The sequence below is a fragment of the Silene latifolia genome, chromosome 4 (assembly GCF_048544455.1).
Source record: "Silene latifolia isolate original U9 population chromosome 4, ASM4854445v1, whole genome shotgun sequence".
In the NCBI taxonomy this organism is placed as follows: domain Eukaryota; kingdom Viridiplantae; phylum Streptophyta; class Magnoliopsida; order Caryophyllales; family Caryophyllaceae; genus Silene; species Silene latifolia.
The window spans coordinates 29,438,313-29,459,042 of NC_133529.1; the positions used below are offsets into that span (position 1 = coordinate 29,438,313).

General features: G+C 37.9%; 3 protein-coding genes across 3 annotated transcripts; 1 reads left to right on the top strand and 2 right to left on the bottom strand.

Annotated features, from left to right (window-relative positions):
- Positions 1 to 11,964: 11,964 nt before the first annotated feature.
- Positions 11,965 to 14,529, top strand: LOC141653364 (acetolactate synthase 3, chloroplastic-like). Its single transcript, XM_074461099.1, has one exon. The coding sequence runs from the start codon at positions 12,176 to 12,178 to the stop codon at positions 14,162 to 14,164; it is 1,989 nt and encodes a 662-aa protein (XP_074317200.1). The 5' UTR covers positions 11,965 to 12,175; the 3' UTR covers positions 14,165 to 14,529.
- A 350-nt stretch (positions 14,530 to 14,879) lies between these two features.
- Positions 14,880 to 17,412, bottom strand: LOC141653365 (protein NUCLEAR FUSION DEFECTIVE 4-like). The gene is made up of 3 exons (XM_074461100.1): positions 16,945 to 17,412; positions 15,575 to 16,518; positions 14,880 to 15,471 (listed from the first exon to the last, which is right to left on the bottom strand). The coding sequence occupies exons 1-3, from the start codon at positions 17,347 to 17,349 to the stop codon at positions 15,006 to 15,008; spliced, it is 1,815 nt and encodes a 604-aa protein (XP_074317201.1). The 5' UTR covers positions 17,350 to 17,412; the 3' UTR covers positions 14,880 to 15,005.
- A 419-nt stretch (positions 17,413 to 17,831) lies between these two features.
- LOC141653366 (thylakoid lumenal 17.9 kDa protein, chloroplastic) lies at positions 17,832 to 20,134 on the bottom strand. Its single transcript, XM_074461101.1, has 4 exons — positions 19,714 to 20,134; positions 19,166 to 19,280; positions 18,385 to 18,454; positions 17,832 to 18,288 (listed from the first exon to the last, which is right to left on the bottom strand). The coding sequence occupies exons 1-4, from the start codon at positions 20,004 to 20,006 to the stop codon at positions 18,068 to 18,070; spliced, it is 699 nt and encodes a 232-aa protein (XP_074317202.1). The 5' UTR covers positions 20,007 to 20,134; the 3' UTR covers positions 17,832 to 18,067.
- Between the last annotated feature and the right edge of the window lie 596 nt (positions 20,135 to 20,730).

Genomic DNA, 20,730 nt, shown 5'->3' on the forward strand with positions numbered 1-20,730 from the left:
ATCTAATAGTAGAAATTCGAGCAATCGGAGCATAGGTATCAAAATAATCAATACCTTCTTTTTGTCTAAAACCTTGGATTACCAACCTTGCTTTGTACTTGTAGATTGAGCCATCGACTTTCATCTTCCTTTTGAAGATCCATTTGCAGCCCAAAGGTTTGCATCCAAGAGGTAGATCCGTTATGACCCAAGTATTATTTCCCATGATGGAATCCATCTCATCATTTATGGCCTCTTTCCAAAAAGCAACATCATAGCCTCACCAAATGTCTTAGGATCTTCATCAACATGGTAGCAATACTCATATTGACATCCTACCTCCTCTCTTGATCCTTCAACCAAGTAGGTTTGAAAATCTGGACCAAAAGACTTTCTTTTTCTAATCCTTGTACCTCTACGGAGTTCGGGTGACTCATCTTGAAGTTCAACATTAATGTTCTCCTCATTTGTTCCATTATTTAATGAAACAATGTCCTTAGGTCTTGGTAAAGAAGAAAATCTATTTTCATCAAATATTGCATCTTTAGATTCAATTACGGTGTTTACCGCAATTGATCTATTAGGTTCTATAACATAGAACCTATATGCCTTGCAATGCATAGCATATCCTATAAATATGCATTCAATGCCTTTTTCACCCAATGTCTTAATTTTGGGTTCCGGTAATCTTACTACCGCCCGACACCCCCAAACTCGAATGTAATTTAAGTTTGGTGTCTTCTTGTACCAAAGTTCATATGGGGTTACATCATTGTTCCTTTTGTTAGGAACTCTGTTTAATAAATAAAAGTCGTTAACATTACTTCACCCCAAAACCATCACTCAATCCCGAGTAGGATAACATAGAATTAACCATCTCCTTTAGAGTACGATTTTTCCTCTCCGCTACACCATTTAATTGTGGAGTATACGGTGGAGTAACCTCATGCACAATGCCACATGAATTAAAGAACATAGGATCATAATACTCTCCACCTCGATCGGTGCGCAATCTTTTAATCATAAGAGATTGTTGTAATTCTACCTCATTTTTAAATATTTTAAACTTTTCAAGGGCCTCATCTTTAGTTGACAAAAGATATATATAACAAAATCTGGAATAATCATCTATGAAAGTTACAACATAGTTTTTATTCCCTAAAGATGGTGAAGACTTAAAGTCACACAAATCACTATGAATTAAATCCAAGACAAGTGAACAACTATGAATAGTTTTAAAAGGTTGTCTTGTAATTTTATTCATCATGCAAGTTTTACACTTTTGAACATTAGAATCAAAAGGTGGAATTAAACCAAGTTTAGACATATTAATCATCCTTTTAAAGTGAACATGTCCAAGTCTAGCATGCCAAAGATGTGGAATATTTTCATTATGACAAACCATGAAATTAGAAGCAACATTATTCATTTTATTCATAATATTTAACATAAACATTCCATTACATAAATATCCAAATCCTACAAATGTACCACATTTGCTTATTACATATTTATCCGACTCAAACACTTGCCTATAACCATACTTTGATAAGAGACCGCCGGAAACTAAGTTTTTCCTAATTCCGGGTACATGAAGAACATCATAAAGATGAATAGATTTCCCGGAACTAAATATTAACACTACTACACCACGACCAAGTATTGGAGTTGTTGATTCGGTGCCCATATAAAGAATTGAACCGTCATTAACCGGTTCATAAGTCTTGAACCATCTACGGTCCTTGCATACATGCTTAGTAGCACCCGAATCAATCCACCATGCAATCTCATCATCCTGCACATAAAATGCCTCAGAAATTAGTGGTACATAATTTTCAATATGTTTAATACCATTGTCAAAATTCTGACCTTGATGAGTTGGAGGGCCTTTGTCCTTAGACACTTGCCCGGATTTGTTCTTGTAATTAGAACCCTTCTTGGTCTTCTTCAACCGACAATCATTTTTAAAGTGCCCGGTCTTTCCACATATCCAACAAGCATCCTTGGGTTTCTTGTTTGTGTCATCATTGGTGTTAGGCATGGGGCGTTTTTCCCCCTTAAATCCCTTAGAACTTTCACCTACTTCCATCATATTGATTGAAGAATGTTCCATAGTTTCCTTGTTCTTGCCTTTAGTAACCTCTTGCGCTCTAAGAGACTCCTCTATGCGCAAGTGCCCTCCTAGTTGTACAATAGACAACTCCTCTTTCTTATGCTTGAGCATATGCTTGAAATCCTTCCAAGAAGGAGGCAAGTCAATTATACTTGACACCGAAATGGATTCATCCATTTCCATCTTGTGTTGGGCAAATTGTCCCAATATCCGGAGCAATTCATTATATTGCTCCATTACCGGCCTTGAGTCCGTCATCTTATAGTTCATGAAATTGCCTACAAGAAACTTCTTACTAGAAGCATCTTCGGCCATGTATTTAGACTCTAATTCATTCCAAAGTTCCTTTGCCGACTCATAATTTTGATAGACATCAAATAAAGAATCAGACATACCATTTAGAATGTGTCCCCGACAAATGTAATCATCATTTTCCCACTTGAGACGGTTGCGGGCTTCCTCCATTGTTTCATCATCTCGATGCTCCGGCATTGGGGTACTTAGGACATACACAACCTTGAGGGTGGTGAGTAGGAAATGCATTTTCTTTTGCCATCTCCTAAAATCAACCCCTTCAAATTTCTCAAGTTTTCCAAACTTGGATGTCATTTCCTTAATATTCGACATTGTCAAAACTGGAAATACTTTCTAAGAATGTTGTAGTTTTGTGTAGGGTAATTGACAAATCGAACATGGATAATTTGATGATCACGAAATGTATCGCTTTCCTTAGAAAGTATTTCTACCCTATTAAGCCTTTGGGTTGCAAGAAATCTTTCCTAGGATAATACACCAAATTCTCTCTTGTTCTAAGGCAAAACAAGAGAAAACTTATGAAGTTTTTATATTTTGTTTGTTATACAAAAATCTGAAAATAAGGTTTGTTTTTATTATTTTCTCTAACCCTTTCTCATGCATACTTTGAGTATATATATACTAATGCAAAATAATCAGAAAAACGAAAGGTAGTTACTTTCCAAACGGAACATAAAGACAAGTATGAAACAATGCAACACGGTTCATGGAACCCGATAAATAACACTCACCCCGATCGGGGTTAGCGTCCCCGATCGGGGACGTGGTTTTTCCAATTTCACGTAAACAAAAAATTGGAAATCTTCACTATACAACAACGGCCCCGATCGGGGCTAGCAACCCCGATAGGGGTTAGTCAATTTTCCAATTTTGTGCTACGATTTCATCGACTAACTTGCATTGTGACTTATTCTTAAAATTTGCTCATTCAAACTCGTTTATATGAGCGTGTACTCCACACTCCCTAACCCATATTATAACGGTCAAACTCGCTACGATTTTTGGCCAAATTCCGATTGCATTCAAATGATATAGTGATTAACATAAATCACCAACAGAAGCGACCGCACCATAGGTGGCTGTGAGGTAGAACTTGGGACGCTGGAAGTGTTCTGATATGATCCGGATATATTGGGCTTACTGCTTGGAAGGTTAACTTATAATATGACCACTATGCCTCGCGGTGGGCGCCAAACTGTTTTGGTAATAAATTACCGACTAGTTATTTTATCTTAGGTGGGTTAAAGCGGTCAATTGTGATTTAATCTGACGATGACTTGAATTGACAAACTGAAGGAACAAAATAAAGGTGTGAGTAAAGTGAATGACACAAGGAAATTAGTGACGCGGAAACCCGAATGTGGGAAAAATCGCGGGAGGAGTCGGTATCCCGCCAATGTATGTACTATAACTTTCTGGGGTACTGAAGAGGAACAATGTGCTAATACAATTATTACGGAAATAAAGACTAACTAGTTTTAAACCCGTGCAAAATTGCACGGGTATGTATTTGGGCTGGTATTAATGTTCTTGGATGATTTTTTTTTTTTTTTTTTGCATTTTTATTGTACTTATCTAGTTGGTCTAAATCAGCGATATACATAATTAATGTTTAAACTTGTTACAAATACGTGTTCATATGCAATGGTTTAAGAGGAAATAACAAAGGATGTTTTTTTTTTAAATATATCGTACTATCTAGTTTTTATAAATTATGCATGTAATTTATTCGCATTATATGTAATTCAATCCCGTAATTAAATGTAATTCCTTCTCGTAATTATGTAATTTTATTATTATTTAATTTTTTTTTAAATTATGTAATTCATTTATTTGTAATTAGTTTCATTTATTCCGATTTGTAATTCATTCCGCTTATATGCCTTTATTTCATTTATTCGGAATATATAAAATTATATCATAGTATTATTTCATAGTATTTGTTCTAAGACGGGATTTGTCGCATGTTTGTATAGCCGGAATTCTGAAGAAATAAATACATTGCACACTAACGGGTCCCACCATAATATGTATTTCCAAAAAAAAAAAACTGAATTAATGACGTGGCACGCCCTGAATTGAGTATTGTCTTCTGAATTAATAAAGATAAGATCTCTTGGATATTGATGGCTGGCGATTTTCTGGAATTGTGATTGTGAGAATGAGTGAATGTCCATGCTGCTTGGTCTTGTGTGCTATTTATAAGCTTTTTCCTTAGCACGCTCCTCCTCAACATCCACTCCCTACTTTTGCTCAACTTCTCACTTCTTATGGAGTTTATTGTTTCACTTAGTAGTGTGCAATTGTGCACTGGATAAGTTGTGCTTCTCTTGTTTGAGATAGTTTTACGCCACATCATTGATCCGTTGTTGGCATACTCTTCCAATAGTTTTTCGCCATGTCACCAGGTTAATTTGTGGTGAAAATTACCCAAACATATAAAGAGAATCCGTCAACAGGGGCGGATTTTAGGGGGGGCACATGCCCACCATGATATTTCTGAAATTTATATGTTTAAGCATCCAATATATGCATATAATCATTATGGCAGAGTTGGTCGAGGTAATAGCTCCTCAATTGCAGATCTAAGGTTTGATTCGTACTACCGGCGCACTTACTAGTTTTTGTTATCATTTTAATTTTGGGCCTTTGTCCATATAACTTACATACAATTAATCAAAAATTAGTTTTTAATAGAGTTCGAACTCTAGACCTAATGATAGGGTGTTTAACATCTCAACCACTAGACCAATAGTACTTATTGTTCATAATAGAATTAAGAATGTCTAATATATCATAAAAGTTAAATTCCTTAATAGCATACATTATAATTGTTTAAAATTAAAAGTATTAAAGGGGAAAAAATCCGTTGTACAATTAACATTATTTAGTAAAGAAAAATTCATTGAAAGCTTGATAATATTTTTCATTATTGATTACTTTGTACAACAAAAATTTCAATATTTAAAAAACGCCGTAAAAAGAGGAGATAGTTTATTGAAAAATAATTTTGTGCCCCCCTTATACCAAAATCCTGCGTCCGCCCCTGTCCGTCAATATTAATTCAGTCGGTAGAGCCAGATTTGGGCCTTGGCAAAATCTATTGTAGATGAAACGGGCTGAACAGCATACAAATCATTAGAAGAAAGTCCAGGACCAAAAACAGTGGACATTCTTCAGAGGGCAACTTATTCGTAACTCGATTTTTCACACGTGAAATATGGAAATATTCTTGGATTCGAGATCCTCATCATGAATCATTGCAGCATCTCATGCTTTGTAATTGTTGGATTCTAAATTCTTACTACTTCGTATATGTTTTTAGATTCCTTGATTATTTTATTAGATATTCTTATGTGTAAATATGTTTTATACGTATGCATTATTTTGACTAGATTTATGTGGATTTCATCCATAACAATAGCTTTTACATTATGCTAACATTATAATTTAGTTAATAGATCCTACAACCAGTTGTACCCAGTTGTATGCTATAGAACCCGAGCTATATAATAAAGTTTTCGAGTTTTGTTTTAAAGAAGTCGAGTTATACCATAAAATTTCTGAACTCACTCACTTAAATATAAAAAAATTAACTTTAAGAAATTAAAGTTCAAAAAAAAAAATTACACATAAGCTCGATAAGATATAACTTGATTGTATGATGCTATTGTTACCACCGGAGGTATAATGATATTTGTGTTATAATTTAACTATCCATCTATAAAACATTATTCCGCTACTCGTATAAATTAACTGCGAATATAAAATTTTGTAAATTTAATGAAAAATGCGGACATTGATACCTTGTTGTAATGTTGTTCAGAAAAAACATTCATATAATAAATTTATTGTGAAATCACTTTACGATTTAAAGTAAAAATAATACTACCAATAAAATATAGACGAATTATGACTAAACTTCGAATAAGTAGGCTTAGTATGAATCTATGTATGAAAATAAAGAGTCATTCTGATCAATGATTAACAATAAAAGGATCATGAGAATCACATAAAGAGTTACAAAAAAGTGGTATATCGAAAATTTAGTGAGATAACGTCACTCCAAAAATTTTATAATACATATTTATATTTACCGTCATAGATTAAACGTCATGAACTAAAGAGGTCTTAACATACTATTTTTTTTTAGACAAACGTGTACTATTTTATAAAACTATAAAGACGATATTACACAGTATACAATTAAACAGCTACGAAAAACAAACAACTTACAATACCAAACATAGGGGAATTAGATACCCCAAAACAACTAGAACTAGAACTAACTGAGCGAAAATTACAAGGCAAACTAACACAAATTGAAATACGAAATTTCTTAAAAGGTGGATGATAGAAGTCCTCGAACTGTACTAAATCTGCCTCCTTCCTTTTAGACCTTGTAACTGCAACATCATTAGAAGTGGCATTTCCTGTGAACCTGCAAAAAGAAGGTAAATTATCAACAGAAACCCGCGATCTCTTCCTCGAATTAACACCTGTCCTAACCATTCGACCCTTGCGAATGGAATGCTGCAACTTGAGACAACACTTCATGCTCGATTTCTTACTGACTGAATTATCCTTGACTGAAACAAATTGAAACTGAACCAAGGATACTTTGCTAACCACAGACGTATAAGACAAAAGCCGTTTCTTCTTGGCAATATGAAAATCAGACTCCTCAAGACCCAACTCACTCTCAGACCCCAAATGCGAAGATAGCTGACTGTGTTCTTCATGTAAAGGATAAGGAATGGGAACTGCTGCTTCCCTTGAAATTTCTTCATGGGGAGTTCCCGTCGGAATAAAATTTGTGGAGATAAGGGGACAAACCTTCAAGGATGACAAAGATCGTTTATGGAAAAAAAGGAGATTCCTCCCAAGTAACAAATTCTCATAATCTTGGGATGACAAACTCAATTTATTATTAGAATGCTTTTTGTTGGTGAAAGAGTATTTTCCATGTCTTGAGATAAAAGTATTGGAGGGAATAGAGTCATCCTTAGCTGGCAAAGCAGGTAAAGCCTCATTTAGGCTTTCCGAGTTCAACATAATGTTAGAACCTGAACCAACAGTGGCAGAAACTAGATTTTCGGAGTCCATTTTTATGTCAGAATCACTCACAAAAGGAATATCGGAATCAATAGCAGGAGTTGTAATTGCAGCAAGAGAAGAAACATCATCAGTAACCAAAGGAACGCTACTACAAGAAGCTTCATCCAAAGCCGAAGGGATTTCAAACGTATTAACCATATCATTGGCTAGCAAAGGTTTCTTACCTTTCTTGACTGAGACCAAAGGGTTGAAAGGAGAAGAGACCCGTTTCCCATTAACATTTAAAACTAAAAGGTCAGCCAAACAAAGGAGTTCCCGATTAACATCTTTGTTATGTGGTTCAAATTTCACAGCAAGATCAAAGTCATCAAGAGCCTAGTTGAGAAGATTCAAATGCTTAAACGACATGCCTCTACGAAATAAGGCCTTAACATTACTCGGATCAAAAGATAAAACGAAAGTGTTGTAACAAACAGCCCGATTATACTGAGACAACTTTAACTCACAACCTGCTAAATTAAGGACAAGGGAGAGGCAGAGGGAAGTGGCTACAGGCTGGTCATGCGCGGGTGGAAGGCCTAGGAAACATAAGAGCTTAAGCGCTTGAGTGTAGTGACGAGCAGCCAAGACGAAATTCCCTTCCCTGAAACACAAATTCTCATTGAAGACATAACATATCCGTCACAAGCTGAAGACGGATACCATTTTACCTCACAATGTACCCACTTTTTCTCTCTCTGCAACACTATTCATGTGGTCCCCTTTCTCCACTAACCCATTTTGTTACCATTTTATCTCACAAAATATCCGTCACAAATGGTAACCCGTCACAAGGGAGACCAATTGTCCCTGAAAAGGGAGTTACCACTATCTTTTACAACATGAACATTAGAGATAGAAGAAAAACCCAATTCCATGACCAACTTAGCAAGGTCATCATCTTCGACACCATTATCCACCACAACAACCAAATCACATAGATTAAAAAGAAGGAATTGATAGTCCATCTTAGAAAGCAAAAAATTAAACACGGGATTATGCAGATAACAAAATAAAGCAGATGGAAGATCCTATATCCCAGGAGAAGCTGAACTTGACAGACAACCAAAGACGAGCAACGCAGGATGGAAATCAGATCAAACACATGAACGAACTTAAGACCAAAGAGCAAAAACCATATAGGATGGAACGAACTAAATTGAAAGAAACAAGAATAAACCTGCTGATCGCAAAAGAAGTTTCACAGTTGATACCTTTCTTATCTTGTTCAATCAAAGGCTATGCCCTTGTCAGTGTCATCCCTTTACTGACGGTTTGAGCGTTAAAATTGAAAGGATACGACGAAAAACGCAAAAACGATTGATTGAGGAGAAAGATGGACTCTCGCCGACGACCTTTAAGGAACGATGAGATCGCCGGCGAGAGAGGCGAATCGGATTTGGAGGCGGCGGTAAGGCGGATTTGGGATATTTGGGGGATTTAATTGGGATTGTTAGGGTTTTTTCAATTTTGAGGAATTTATAGGTACCGTGCATTTCGGTGGAACGAAATTTTTAACATACTATTTTTTTTTTTTAGACAAAGATGTACTATTATAAAAGCAGAAACGAAAACTACATAGGTTCAGATACGCAAACCAACTAGAGAACAAACACAGGTCCAGTAGAGGGGCCTAAGTTACTTGAAACCCATGATACCGTGGTAAAACTAGAAACAAAAGAAGACGATAAACGACGTTTCTTGACTGGTGGATGGTAATGGTTATCGAACTGAATTAAGCGAGCGTCCTTTCTTTTATTCCCCTTGTCCTCTGCAACCGTCTTAGTGTACCTGCAAAAAGAAGATAAAAGCTCGACAGATACCAAAGAACGTTTCTTCAAATTACCAGTAGCTCGTGACATTTGACCGTGACAGTTGGTCCGCTCCACCTTGCAACTACCTTTCTTGCTTAACTGTTCTTTAATTGCCGTAAATTCAAACTGAGTCGTGGAGACCTTGCTAATAGCAGATGCATCAGACGTTTCTTCTTATTGATATGAAAAATAGCTTCATCTTTGACCAACTTGACATTCTCTGAAATCGTAAGATTTGAAATTGAACTGAGCTTCTCAGTCGAAGGACCGGAAGAGGGAACTACTGCTTCCCTTGAAAAATCTTCATGGGGAGTTCCCGTCAAAGTTTTCTTTTTAGGAAGGTTGTGAGCCCGTACAGTCATTGTAGTTCAAAGCTTTTGCTGGTGAACATAAATGGTCTTACCCTCAAGAAGGTTTTTATAAGAGTTGGTGTCAATCTTAAGGTTGGAATTACTGCCACCACTTTTCTTGAAAGTGAAAAAATGATCCCCTTGCTCCTGATTGGAACAAGGTACCATGTCGACATTTAAGACTGACGTACAACCAACGTCATTGCTATCACAATCAGTACTACCCAACTCTTCCTGATTGGAGCACGGATCCAAGTCGACATTTAAGGCAGAGGCACAACTAACTTCATTGCTATCACTACTAGTACTACCTAACTCCATAGCATCTAAAGACGATACAACATCATTACTAGAATCCGACATTAATGATGAACCACTTGTAATGTCGGCAGCCGAACTTACCACTACATCAACATCTTGTAAACAGAGAGAAGAACCTAAATTTTTCTTGTGCTGATCAGATTGATTATAAAAGAGAGAATTCCTAACTTCCTCCAACTGTTCAATAACATCTCTATTATGCGGTTCAATCAAATTTGCCTTTTCCAAAGCACACTTAGCCTCTGCTAATCTATTCAAACCTCTAAGAGCAACAGCTGTACGGAAAAGAGCCTTAGCATTGCGAAGGAAGAAATTTAAAACCATTGAACAAATTATCAGAGCCCCATCAAAAGAGTTTGAGGCATACAATTTGTGATTTGGGACGATATGTCTCATGTTCAAATCATCTCTAACTAATAAGACCTAGTAAACGTCTAAACGGATAATTGGGTTGAGTTTGGGCCGGGTTTGTTCGAGTCAGGTCGTGTCTCTCGTTGATTTGGGATAATTTAGGTCGAGTCATTTCAGATTTCGGGTCTGTTCCGGGTTTGTTTGTCGGATATGTTTCGGAATAAGCGGGTCGGGTTATTTCGGGTCAGGTCATTTTCGGGTCAATGAATAAGAGAGAAATTTTTGTGTTCAAGTTTTTCGGTTAAATTAAAGTTATGTTTTGTCGAGTCATATTCGGGTTGGGTGGTTTCAGTTCGGGTCATTTTCAGGTCAGACCAGTTACAGGTTAAGAAAGCTCGGGTCATGTTCAGGCCAGATCAGATCAATTCGGGTTTCGGGCCACTTTCGGGTTATGTAGTTCGGGTCAATTTTGAGTCTCAGGTCAGCCTTTTCGGGTCGAGTTGCTTTTGTCAGGTCTATAACTAATAACTAATTATTTTAAATTATACTCTGTATTTGTTTATTTATAATAGATTATATATATTTTCTCTTGCGCACAAAAAAAAAGGGAAAGTAAATACGTAATACATGGGGGCAAATCAAAAGAATAGCTATTCCCTTACCCTCCAAAAAAAAAAATGAATAACTATTTTTCGTGTAATAGCTACTCGTAGTAGTTAAACTCGGGACATGTGCTCCTCATTTGTACCAAAAAAATTAGTTGTGATTTGGGCTCACAATCTCACATCATTCAGCAATTAAAAAAATCAGACAATTAGGTAATGTAGATTGTAGATTATAGATGATTAAACTTTGAATTGAATAAAAAAGAAAGGAGAAAAAGCGGATCTCATGTTGTCATCTTGGTTCATTTTCAATTTGGACCGACTAATAGCACCACACTAGTCAGTAGTCACTAACACCGCAGCACTTCCTAGTTGCCAAGTCCCGTGATCTTCCTAATTATATTAATGCCTTAATGCTCTTCTTCCATCTTGGTTCATTTATTAATGCTCTTCTTCCATCTAATTAATCACATTGTGAATTGTTGTACTCTATAATACATGGCCATGTATTCTAATATCTTTTCGATTAAGACATCGCCCACTACACTATTTGATAAATACAATATTTTCGAATTATAATTAGACTTAGGCTACGGAGTTGGGCATTTCCAACCAGGTCCCGAACTGGCCCATTTGATTGGATGTGTTGCATAAGTCGACAAGTCGTGTCGAGCTCAAGATATATGAGCTCAAACCCGACTTGAGAACCATATTTCTCTAAGTGAGCCGGATAATGAACAAGTTGCACACTGGGGCTATGATCACTACAAAATTGTCGACACAACAATACAGGCAGGGCGGACTAGTCCGTACTTTTGACAAAGTCTAATTATAATTATACCCAGTTAAAATCTCAGGTAATTATATTATTAAAAGACCGTCTTTTCTAAGTTTTAGACTTTTAGTATTAAAATCAATTATGTCAGCTCAATTAAGCCAACTATGTTTGGATCAAAAGGGAAGATTTGCCTAATCCATCCTCCCATTATAAAAGGAAATTGCATTTCCACAAATATGAAACAATTTTGATCCACACAAACAAACTTGGCCACAAAACCACACACTTACCACGTGCCATTTCAACAAACTACAAACCTCAGGGTCATTTACGTAATTTCATTCTCCACTAAAGTCGAGCGCCTCCACATACATAAACCCTATTAACTCCCTCCATCTCCCTGCTTCCTTCATATCTTCATCATTTCCAGCTTTCTTCCTCTTCCTTCAACAATGGCTGCCACCTCTACAAACCCCACTTTTTCCACATTTACCCCTCTCAAACCTCACCAAAATTCCATCTTTACCCTTCCATTCCCTCCCAGTACCCATATTACCCCTCACCGTCGCCCTCTCCCTCTTCAAATCTCCTCCTCTGCATCCTCCACCCCCAAACCCCCACGCGCTACCCCTACTCACGCGCCGCAAATACCAAAACCACTCGCCGACGACAACGAAACCCAACATTTTGTTTCCCGGTTTGCCCCTGATGAGCCGAGAAAAGGGTCCGACGTGTTGGTCGAAGCTCTAGAACGTGAGGGTGTGCGCCACGTGTTTGCTTACCCTGGAGGGGCATCAATGGAAATTCACCAAGCTCTCACGCGCTCAGGTACTATCCGAAACATCCTCCCTAGGCATGAACAAGGCGGTGTTTTTGCTGCCGAGGGATATGCACGCGCGTCTGGGGAAGTGGGGGTCTGCATTGCTACTTCTGGACCAGGGGCTACTAACTTGGTTTCTGGACTCGCTGACGCGCTGCTTGACTCGATCCCACTCGTTGCAATAACGGGTCAAGTTCCGAGACGAATGATCGGTACTGATGCCTTCCAGGAGACCCCAATTGTAGAGGTAACCAGGTCAATTACTAAGCATAATTATCTAGTGTTGGATGTTGATGATATTCCTAGGATTGTTAAGGAAGCTTTTTATTTGGCCAATTCGGGTCGACCCGGTCCTGTTTTAATTGATATTCCCAAAGATATTCAACAGCAGCTTGTTGTTCCTGATTGGGAGAAGGAAATTGAGTTAAGTGGGTATGTTTCTAGGTTGCCTAAGTTGCCCAATCATGAGCATTTGGAGCAGATTGTTAGGTTGATTAGCGAGGCGAAAAAGCCGGTTCTGTATGTTGGTGGTGGGAGTTTGAATTCTAGTGAGGAGCTAAGGAGGTTTGTTGAGTTGACTGGGATTCCGGTAGCCAGTACTTTGATGGGGTTGGGGTCGTATCCTTGTCGTGATGACTTGTCTTTGCAAATGTTGGGAATGCATGGGACTGTGTATGCTAATTATGCTGTTGATAAGGCCGATTTGTTGTTGGCGTTTGGGGTAAGGTTTGATGATCGTGTGACGGGGAAGTTGGAGGCGTTTGCTAGTCGGGCTAAGATTGTGCATATTGATATTGATTCTGCGGAGATTGGGAAGAATAAGCAGCCTCATGTGTCGATTTGTGCTGATCTTAGGGTTGCGTTGGTAGGTTTGAATAAGATTCTGGAGGCGAGGGTGAGGAAGAGTAAGTTTGAGTTTTCTGAGTGGAGGGAGGAGTTGGATGAGCAGAAGAAGAAGTTTCCTTTGGGTTTTAAGACGTTTGGGGATGCAATTCCTCCGCAGTATGCTATTCAGGTTCTCGATGAGTTGACCCGAGGGGAAGCCATTGTAAGCACGGGTGTTGGACAACATCAGATGTGGGCTGCTCAGCATTATAAGTATAATAAACCTCGACAATGGTTGACCTCCGGTGGGCTTGGAGCAATGGGATTTGGGCTTCCGGCTGCCATGGGGGCTGCTGTAGCAAGGCCTGATGCGGTGGTTGTGGATATTGATGGTGATGGGAGTTTCATAATGAATGTTCAAGAGTTGGCGACTATTAAAGTGGAAAACTTACCTGTGAAGATTATGCTGTTGAACAACCAGCATTTGGGAATGGTGGTTCAATGGGAGGATAGATTCTACAAAGCTAACCGAGCCCACACGTACTTAGGGAACCCTGAGAATACAGAGGCCATCTTCCCAAATATGCTGAAGTTTGCAGAAGCTTGCGACATTCCATGTGCTCGCGTGACCAAGGTGGCTGACCTGAAGGCCGCTATTCAAACTATGTTGGACACTCCAGGACCATACCTACTTGATGTGATCGTACCACACCAGGAACATGTGTTGCCTATGATCCCTAGTGGAGCCGCATTCAAAGATATAATCAACGAGGGTGATGGAAGAATAAAGTATTGATAAAAGTAGGTTGTTTGAAGTTGGAACCCGTCTATCTATCTATCTATCTATAGAGGCTGAGATTTGTATGGGAGACGGATGAATTTTAAGTAGTTTGAATCGACCATAAAGCTTAAGCTTTTGTGTGTATCAATCTCAGAAGTTAGTTGTTTCTACTGCTTTCAGATTTTTAGTACTGTACTTGTTATGTTGTAAACTTGTAATGTTGCTATTTTGAGAACCTTTTGTTTGTTCCCAAGACGTAGAACTGATGAATGAATGTTGTGTTTGTTTTTCATCATCGGTTACTTCTTGTCTCTTGTATTTTCTGTCTCCGGTAAGATTATACAATTTCTGTAATAATAATGATGATTATCCTTGGTGTATTTGTTTGTGAGTTAGTGATATGTATCAACTACTTTTGTCTCGTTCGTCATTTATTTATCTTCCCTCGCTTAGAAAGGTAAACAGTTGAATGGACAGAGTGAGTATGATATGGTAAAATTTGATTATGATATGGTTAAATTTTACTGTATTATGGTATGAAAATATGATGGATATTCGAAAGTGATCCTTGCTCCATGAACCATAATGAGCTTATACGACATTTGTATATTTCCGATTAACCTGATCGTTTTTTGCTGTTGCTTCGGTTGAGTTTCCTTTACTTGATGAAACCATTTTCAAAATAAAATGTTAAATAGATAAATAAGACACCCAAAAATGTACTAAAAGATAATTAAATGACCAAAGCGGGGAAGTATATTAATATAGCGCATTTGACAGTGCGCAGTAGAAAAAATAATTATGGTCATCCTCAATAAGTTCCTCATCCATGTTGGCTCTTATGTAACTTAAACTTTTACAAATTTGCATACAGATGAGAGTAAACAGTCCTTGTTCGACGAACGACAATAAGACTAGTTACTACTGCAATAAGAACAATTCCAGCCAGTATACCACAGGTTATAGAAAAGCATATGCTACCGGTACAAGTAAGTGCATCATCGTCTTGGCCAGGTTGACTATGGCCACCTTGTTGTTCGGCATAATAATCATAAATACGACCTGCGAGTACACCGGAAAATACCAAAGATCCAACGGGCATTGCCATCGTCAGGAAATTATACAGAGCTCCAAAGCTTTTCAACCCGAACAGCTCTGATACTGTAGCTGGTACTATAGCCCAGTGAGCTCCATATCCAAGTCCAACCAGCACTGTCACAACATAAATTGCTCCAGGCAATGCTAGCGCGTAATACAGAAGCCCAATCGCCATAATGACTTGAAATATAGCCATGGTTACCGGCCTAGGGTACGAATAATTTCTGAAGTGACAAAATAGGAAAGAATGAGTTCGGGTAACAAGACAAGTCTCATAGAAGACGGTCTGATTAGATAATAGAAGAGTTAAAAGAGCAGAAACTAGACCTGACAACTATCTCAGAGAAGTAACCACCCCCCACACGACCAAGAAAATTCCATATACTGATCATAGACACGAACATCCTCGGATTGTATCCAAGAGACTGGCACATTTGACCCAAGTTATCGATAATCGTCACACCTGTTCCAGCTGCAAGCATTAGTGACACAAACATTAGCCATAAATCAGCCTTCACCAACGCTTGCCTCATGGTGAAATTCTCTCCTCGGTGAGGACCTCGCCTTCTCTTGACTCTGACAGCTCCTTCAGCTGCTGCTTGAAAGAGCTTAGACTGCAATTGATTAATTCTCTTTCTTCTATTTAAATTTGCATCTCCCTTTCCTTCTCTCTCATCATCGGTTTCTATCTCACTTTCAACCTCACTAAGAAGAATCTCTGGTTCGTCTTGTTTTGATTTACTTGACTCGGGAACTTGAGGGTCCGACATAAGGTTCTCTTCAACTGACGAATATGCTGGCTTGGAGAAGAATGTTAATATGATAGGGATAATTATAGGAAGAATCAAAATGACAAATAAGATCACTGAGAACAATATCATGTAAGATTCGGTTAATTCAGTGAAGTCTTCTACGAGCAAGACAGCCATGATATAAGCAGCCAACAAAAGGCAAACACCATAGACAAAAGTGAAGCTCATGGCATCCGAAGGCCTTGCTTGCCTGTGACCTTCCACATTCCTGATGATGAACATCAGCGAAAGAACAACTACTGCAGGACCCACTGTAACCATTAAAATGATGGAGTCGTTGTTAGTGGAACTGATCATATGATACACTTGGCTCAAAATTGCACCACTCAAGCCAGCAAATCCTTTGAGAATCCCCACTATAGGACCCCGGCTTTTGGGAAAGTTTTGTACACAGGACACTAGAGCGGCTGTATTGAAGTAAGTCTCGCCATTGGTTGCAACAAATATGCATATGCAAAGCTGCAAGTTACCAGTTTAACATTCTGAGTTACATACCATAGTCAAACAAAGGCTAGAATACTAGATTTTATACAATCATAAAAAGAAGGGGGAAATGGCAAAAGAGTTGAGACGAATGCTACGGGATTGCTGAAAGTACACTTAAGCTCTGAGGCATGCGTGCTAGTCTGTGGGGGTAAATGACAAACTACCACTTACAGTTCTTATTAGAATATACCTAGGACTGTTCATTTAGTTATTAACGAAGACAATCCTGTACTGTCAAACTTAAGTCTGTACCAGACCAAGTTTAATATGGTCCGCTCCAAGTTTCATCCAACCATGTGTTTAATAAGTAGAATTCAATCAAACTGAGTACAAAAACCGAACATTAAAAGTTAAAACTGCCCCGAAAAATAAAAACAGTCGGAGAAGAGAGAAACATACCACCCAGAAAGGCAAAGCAGGCAATCTATCAGTAACAATAAGCCAAACTAAGCCATACCCAACAAAATTCTGCACAACCCCAACTAACAAAATACCCCAAAATGGCAGAAACTCAGACAAAGCACCGGCTATAAAACCGAGACTATCTCCCAAATCCTTAGCCACACCTAACATAGCAACCTGTCTCTGATTATAACCCATAGCACTCTTTATAATTGGAGAAATACTCCCAAACATATACCCAATTCCTGCACATGACTGTATCCACATAGATACTGCAAATACTAGCCATCTGTTGTTTAAAAATGCCTTCACTTTCTCTTTTCTTGTCAACATTTTTTCACTCTCTTTTTCTCTGGTGCAAAACTGTAAGGTGACCAAATAGCAGTTGATGATTGAAAGCATCTTTTATAATTTTAATCATTTTTCCTGTCCTGCCAGGCTGGTGGGGAGTATGAGAGTGACACTTTAGTTTATTTTTCGGGATAAGGACTGTAAGTCCACATACTTCTGATGGCGTTTTTTGAGACTCCATATTAAATTATTTATCGTTTTAGGTTCGAGTTTTAAATTAATCATTGCAGCAATAAAGGCCTTTATATTGCACAGTGGCTTAGATAAATATTTTGTATATTAAAAAATGTTTGTACACTTGCAGAAGTTAGTAATATTTTATTGTTAATGCAGTTGAAGCTTTTGTTTCACCTCCTTTAAGATGGAGGCTGAAACCATGGATTCACACTTTCGCATAGCAGCGTCTCTGAGGAGACAGTGAAAATGTCTGTGTTTGGCCTGAGAGTTTGTAGGTTATTAGCCTCGCGAATACAATGAAATTAAATGGCTCCGTGAGACGGATTATGCTGAATACTTGTGAGACAGCAAAGATAAGGAAATGAACAGCAGTCTCAGAACTCATAATTCTGACACTGTTACCAATACTTCTGGTGGATAACAGGAAATGTTATTCCAATAATAGTTTCAGTAGATGATACAAAACCAACTACTGCCAGCTATCAAATTCAATATAGAATGATAAAAACATTAAAGAAGAGAGACTATGTTCAAAGATAAGATCATTGTGGTGCCGAAAAAAATGATTGAGCAGACCTCATCTTGAGAGGATTTAATCCATTAAGTCAAAACTGGGTGCGTACCATCCTAGCTCTTCTACGATTTTCTTCATTCTCTCTTGCTGACCCTTTGAATCCCCGAAAGCTGTCGTGAAGGGATAGACATATGTTACTTTGGTGGCCATGCAGCGATAGGTAGCAACGTCTCCTTTTACCAAGAATTCCAACACATCTCTCCCGAACCCTCCATCAATCTCGGCTTTAATGTATTTTCCTGTATATCGTGTGTTAGATACTTAGATTATCCGAAAAATACTCATCCCTTGGTAATTATTGTTATTAAACACTATCCTACATTTGCCGGAGTTACCATTTGGCGTGTCTTCAACAGCTTGTATCATGGCATTCTTCTGTGTATTCAAAATCGCTTCTTGCAGTTTCTGCATCATTGGTATCACCACAGTATCAGGAACTCCGTATACTTAAAGACAGGTGGACCAAAAATATACCAGACTCAACCAACTTTGCTCTAAGCTTGCTCATACAATTTCACTATTATTGAAAGAAACATAATTCTATTAATTCGCTATTCTAAGTATAGATCAGTAAGAATGTAAGATAGTCTATAAACTCCATACGCAACACCTTATCAGCTTGTATCATTGTATGGCTACTGCAAACTAACTGAAACTCAGGAAAGCTGATCAAAGCTTGTTTCCACCGGCATGTACATTGAACTAATAATGCAATAAACACAACTTTTTCCCTTTAATACGTGAGTAAAAACCTCTCCGGTATAGAATACTGACACAAAATAATTTTTTATGATGGGCAACTCGGAAATTCTGCCCTTTGCAGGCAGTAATATCAAGGATGAAGGTTTGTTTCAAAACCAGCTTGTCAGAAATGCTTCTGTCATGAAAGATATATTATTTGCTCTTATATATCTAAGCTACCAAGGAAGACTTGAAACATCACACAGGTAATGCCAATCCATTCGATAGCTTCAAAGAAGCAAACTGATAATCCTCAGTAGATGCACAACATGATTGATGATCTCATAAACACTAAACATGTGATTGATTACTCTCCAGTTGTGAGAGTATTGAAGTTAGTCTCTTCAATAAAAATTGGAATGGAGTTAAATATACCTGGACAGCAGTGTGAGTAGCATCGACAGGAATCTGCCATGGGAAGTCGAAACTGGAAGACTTTGGGTTTGTAGAAACACAGCTGGGATTAACTGATGGGCATGCTCTTATTTTACTGCATCACCAGTCACCACAGTCATTAAGCTAATTTGAAGTCGAGTTAAAGACTTGTTCCTAACTCGTTGAGACTACTCCCAAAGAGACATTTTCATCTTAAATAATGCATACTCATTACACAAAATTAACAACAAGATTACCAGCATCTACTCTACCATCAGTGATCGAGTCGTCAGGACTGCTCAAGTATGAAATCATTTTTAGTTTAATTGTCATTTCATCCATTTTAGTAAGTACTAACAAGGTATACACAACGGGAACTTGTTATAACTACGTGCTCGGAAGTCGGAACAGTACAAAGGGGTCGGATATACGCAACATATTACCATACAATAACATTATGAATGTTTTGAAAAAGACAACATAACATGTGATTTTTCCAGCCAATACAATAGAGTCTACAGAAGTGAATATTGGATAACGACGAGTACCCGTTTTCCAAGCCGATAGGCAAGTTCTTGGACTGAGAGAAAGGGGTGGTGGAAGAAGAAGGAGGTTTAGGCTGTGAAAACAAAGAAGGGAGTGCAAAGGAGGGCAATGGAGAGGAAAGAGTTATGGTGAGTGAAATGGAAAAAGATAAGAGATTTGTGTAAAGGGAGTTTCTTGTATTTGCATTCTGTAGTTTTGGTGCTGCAGAAAGCTTTGGAGAATTAATGGAGTTTGAGAATGGTGAGAATTTAATTGGTGCAGGGTGAAGATGAGAAGGGATCACACTCAATCTCATCTTTGCCTATTCCCTTATGGCCTTATCTATGTGTTCACCTCATTGCTGCTGCCTCTTTGGACCATTTTCTTCTTTTTCTTTTAAAAAAAAAATAATAGGTAACACTTGGTCGGTTTTTGATTGGTGATACTTGAAAGTGAGTCACGATTGTTTAGTGAGTAAACATGGGACCAAAAAAAAAAAAACGAACTTTAAATAACCGAGTAATAATACATTTGAAGCTTGACATCAAGAAGTCGTCATTTCCTCCCTCTCCATTATCTATTAGGGCTTGCTTGGAATGAGAGTAATTATTAAGGCAGTAATGAGAGTTAAAATAAGAACAAATGGGGGGTGGAAAGAGGAGGTGAGGGAGAAATAATTACCTCTATATGGAGATAATTATTACTTGGAGGGGGAGGTGGGTAACAATTACTCCCTTAATGGAGTGATTATTACACTATATTTTCCCATTTCTATCAATTTCTATCTCCAACAACCCCATCCATTCCCTCCATTTTTTAGTTCATTTTGGCTTTATTACTCCCTTAATAATTACTCTCATCCCAAGTAAGCCCTTAATTGTGAAAAATTTGTAAGAAGACAACATAAATGAGAGATTGTCAATTTTTTCTCAAGTTTCAAGGTAAATCGAGGGATTGAGAGAATCCAAATACAGCTTAGAATCGGGTTACTATTGAGGGCTCGTTGGAATAGGAGTAATTATTAAGGGAGTAATATAGTT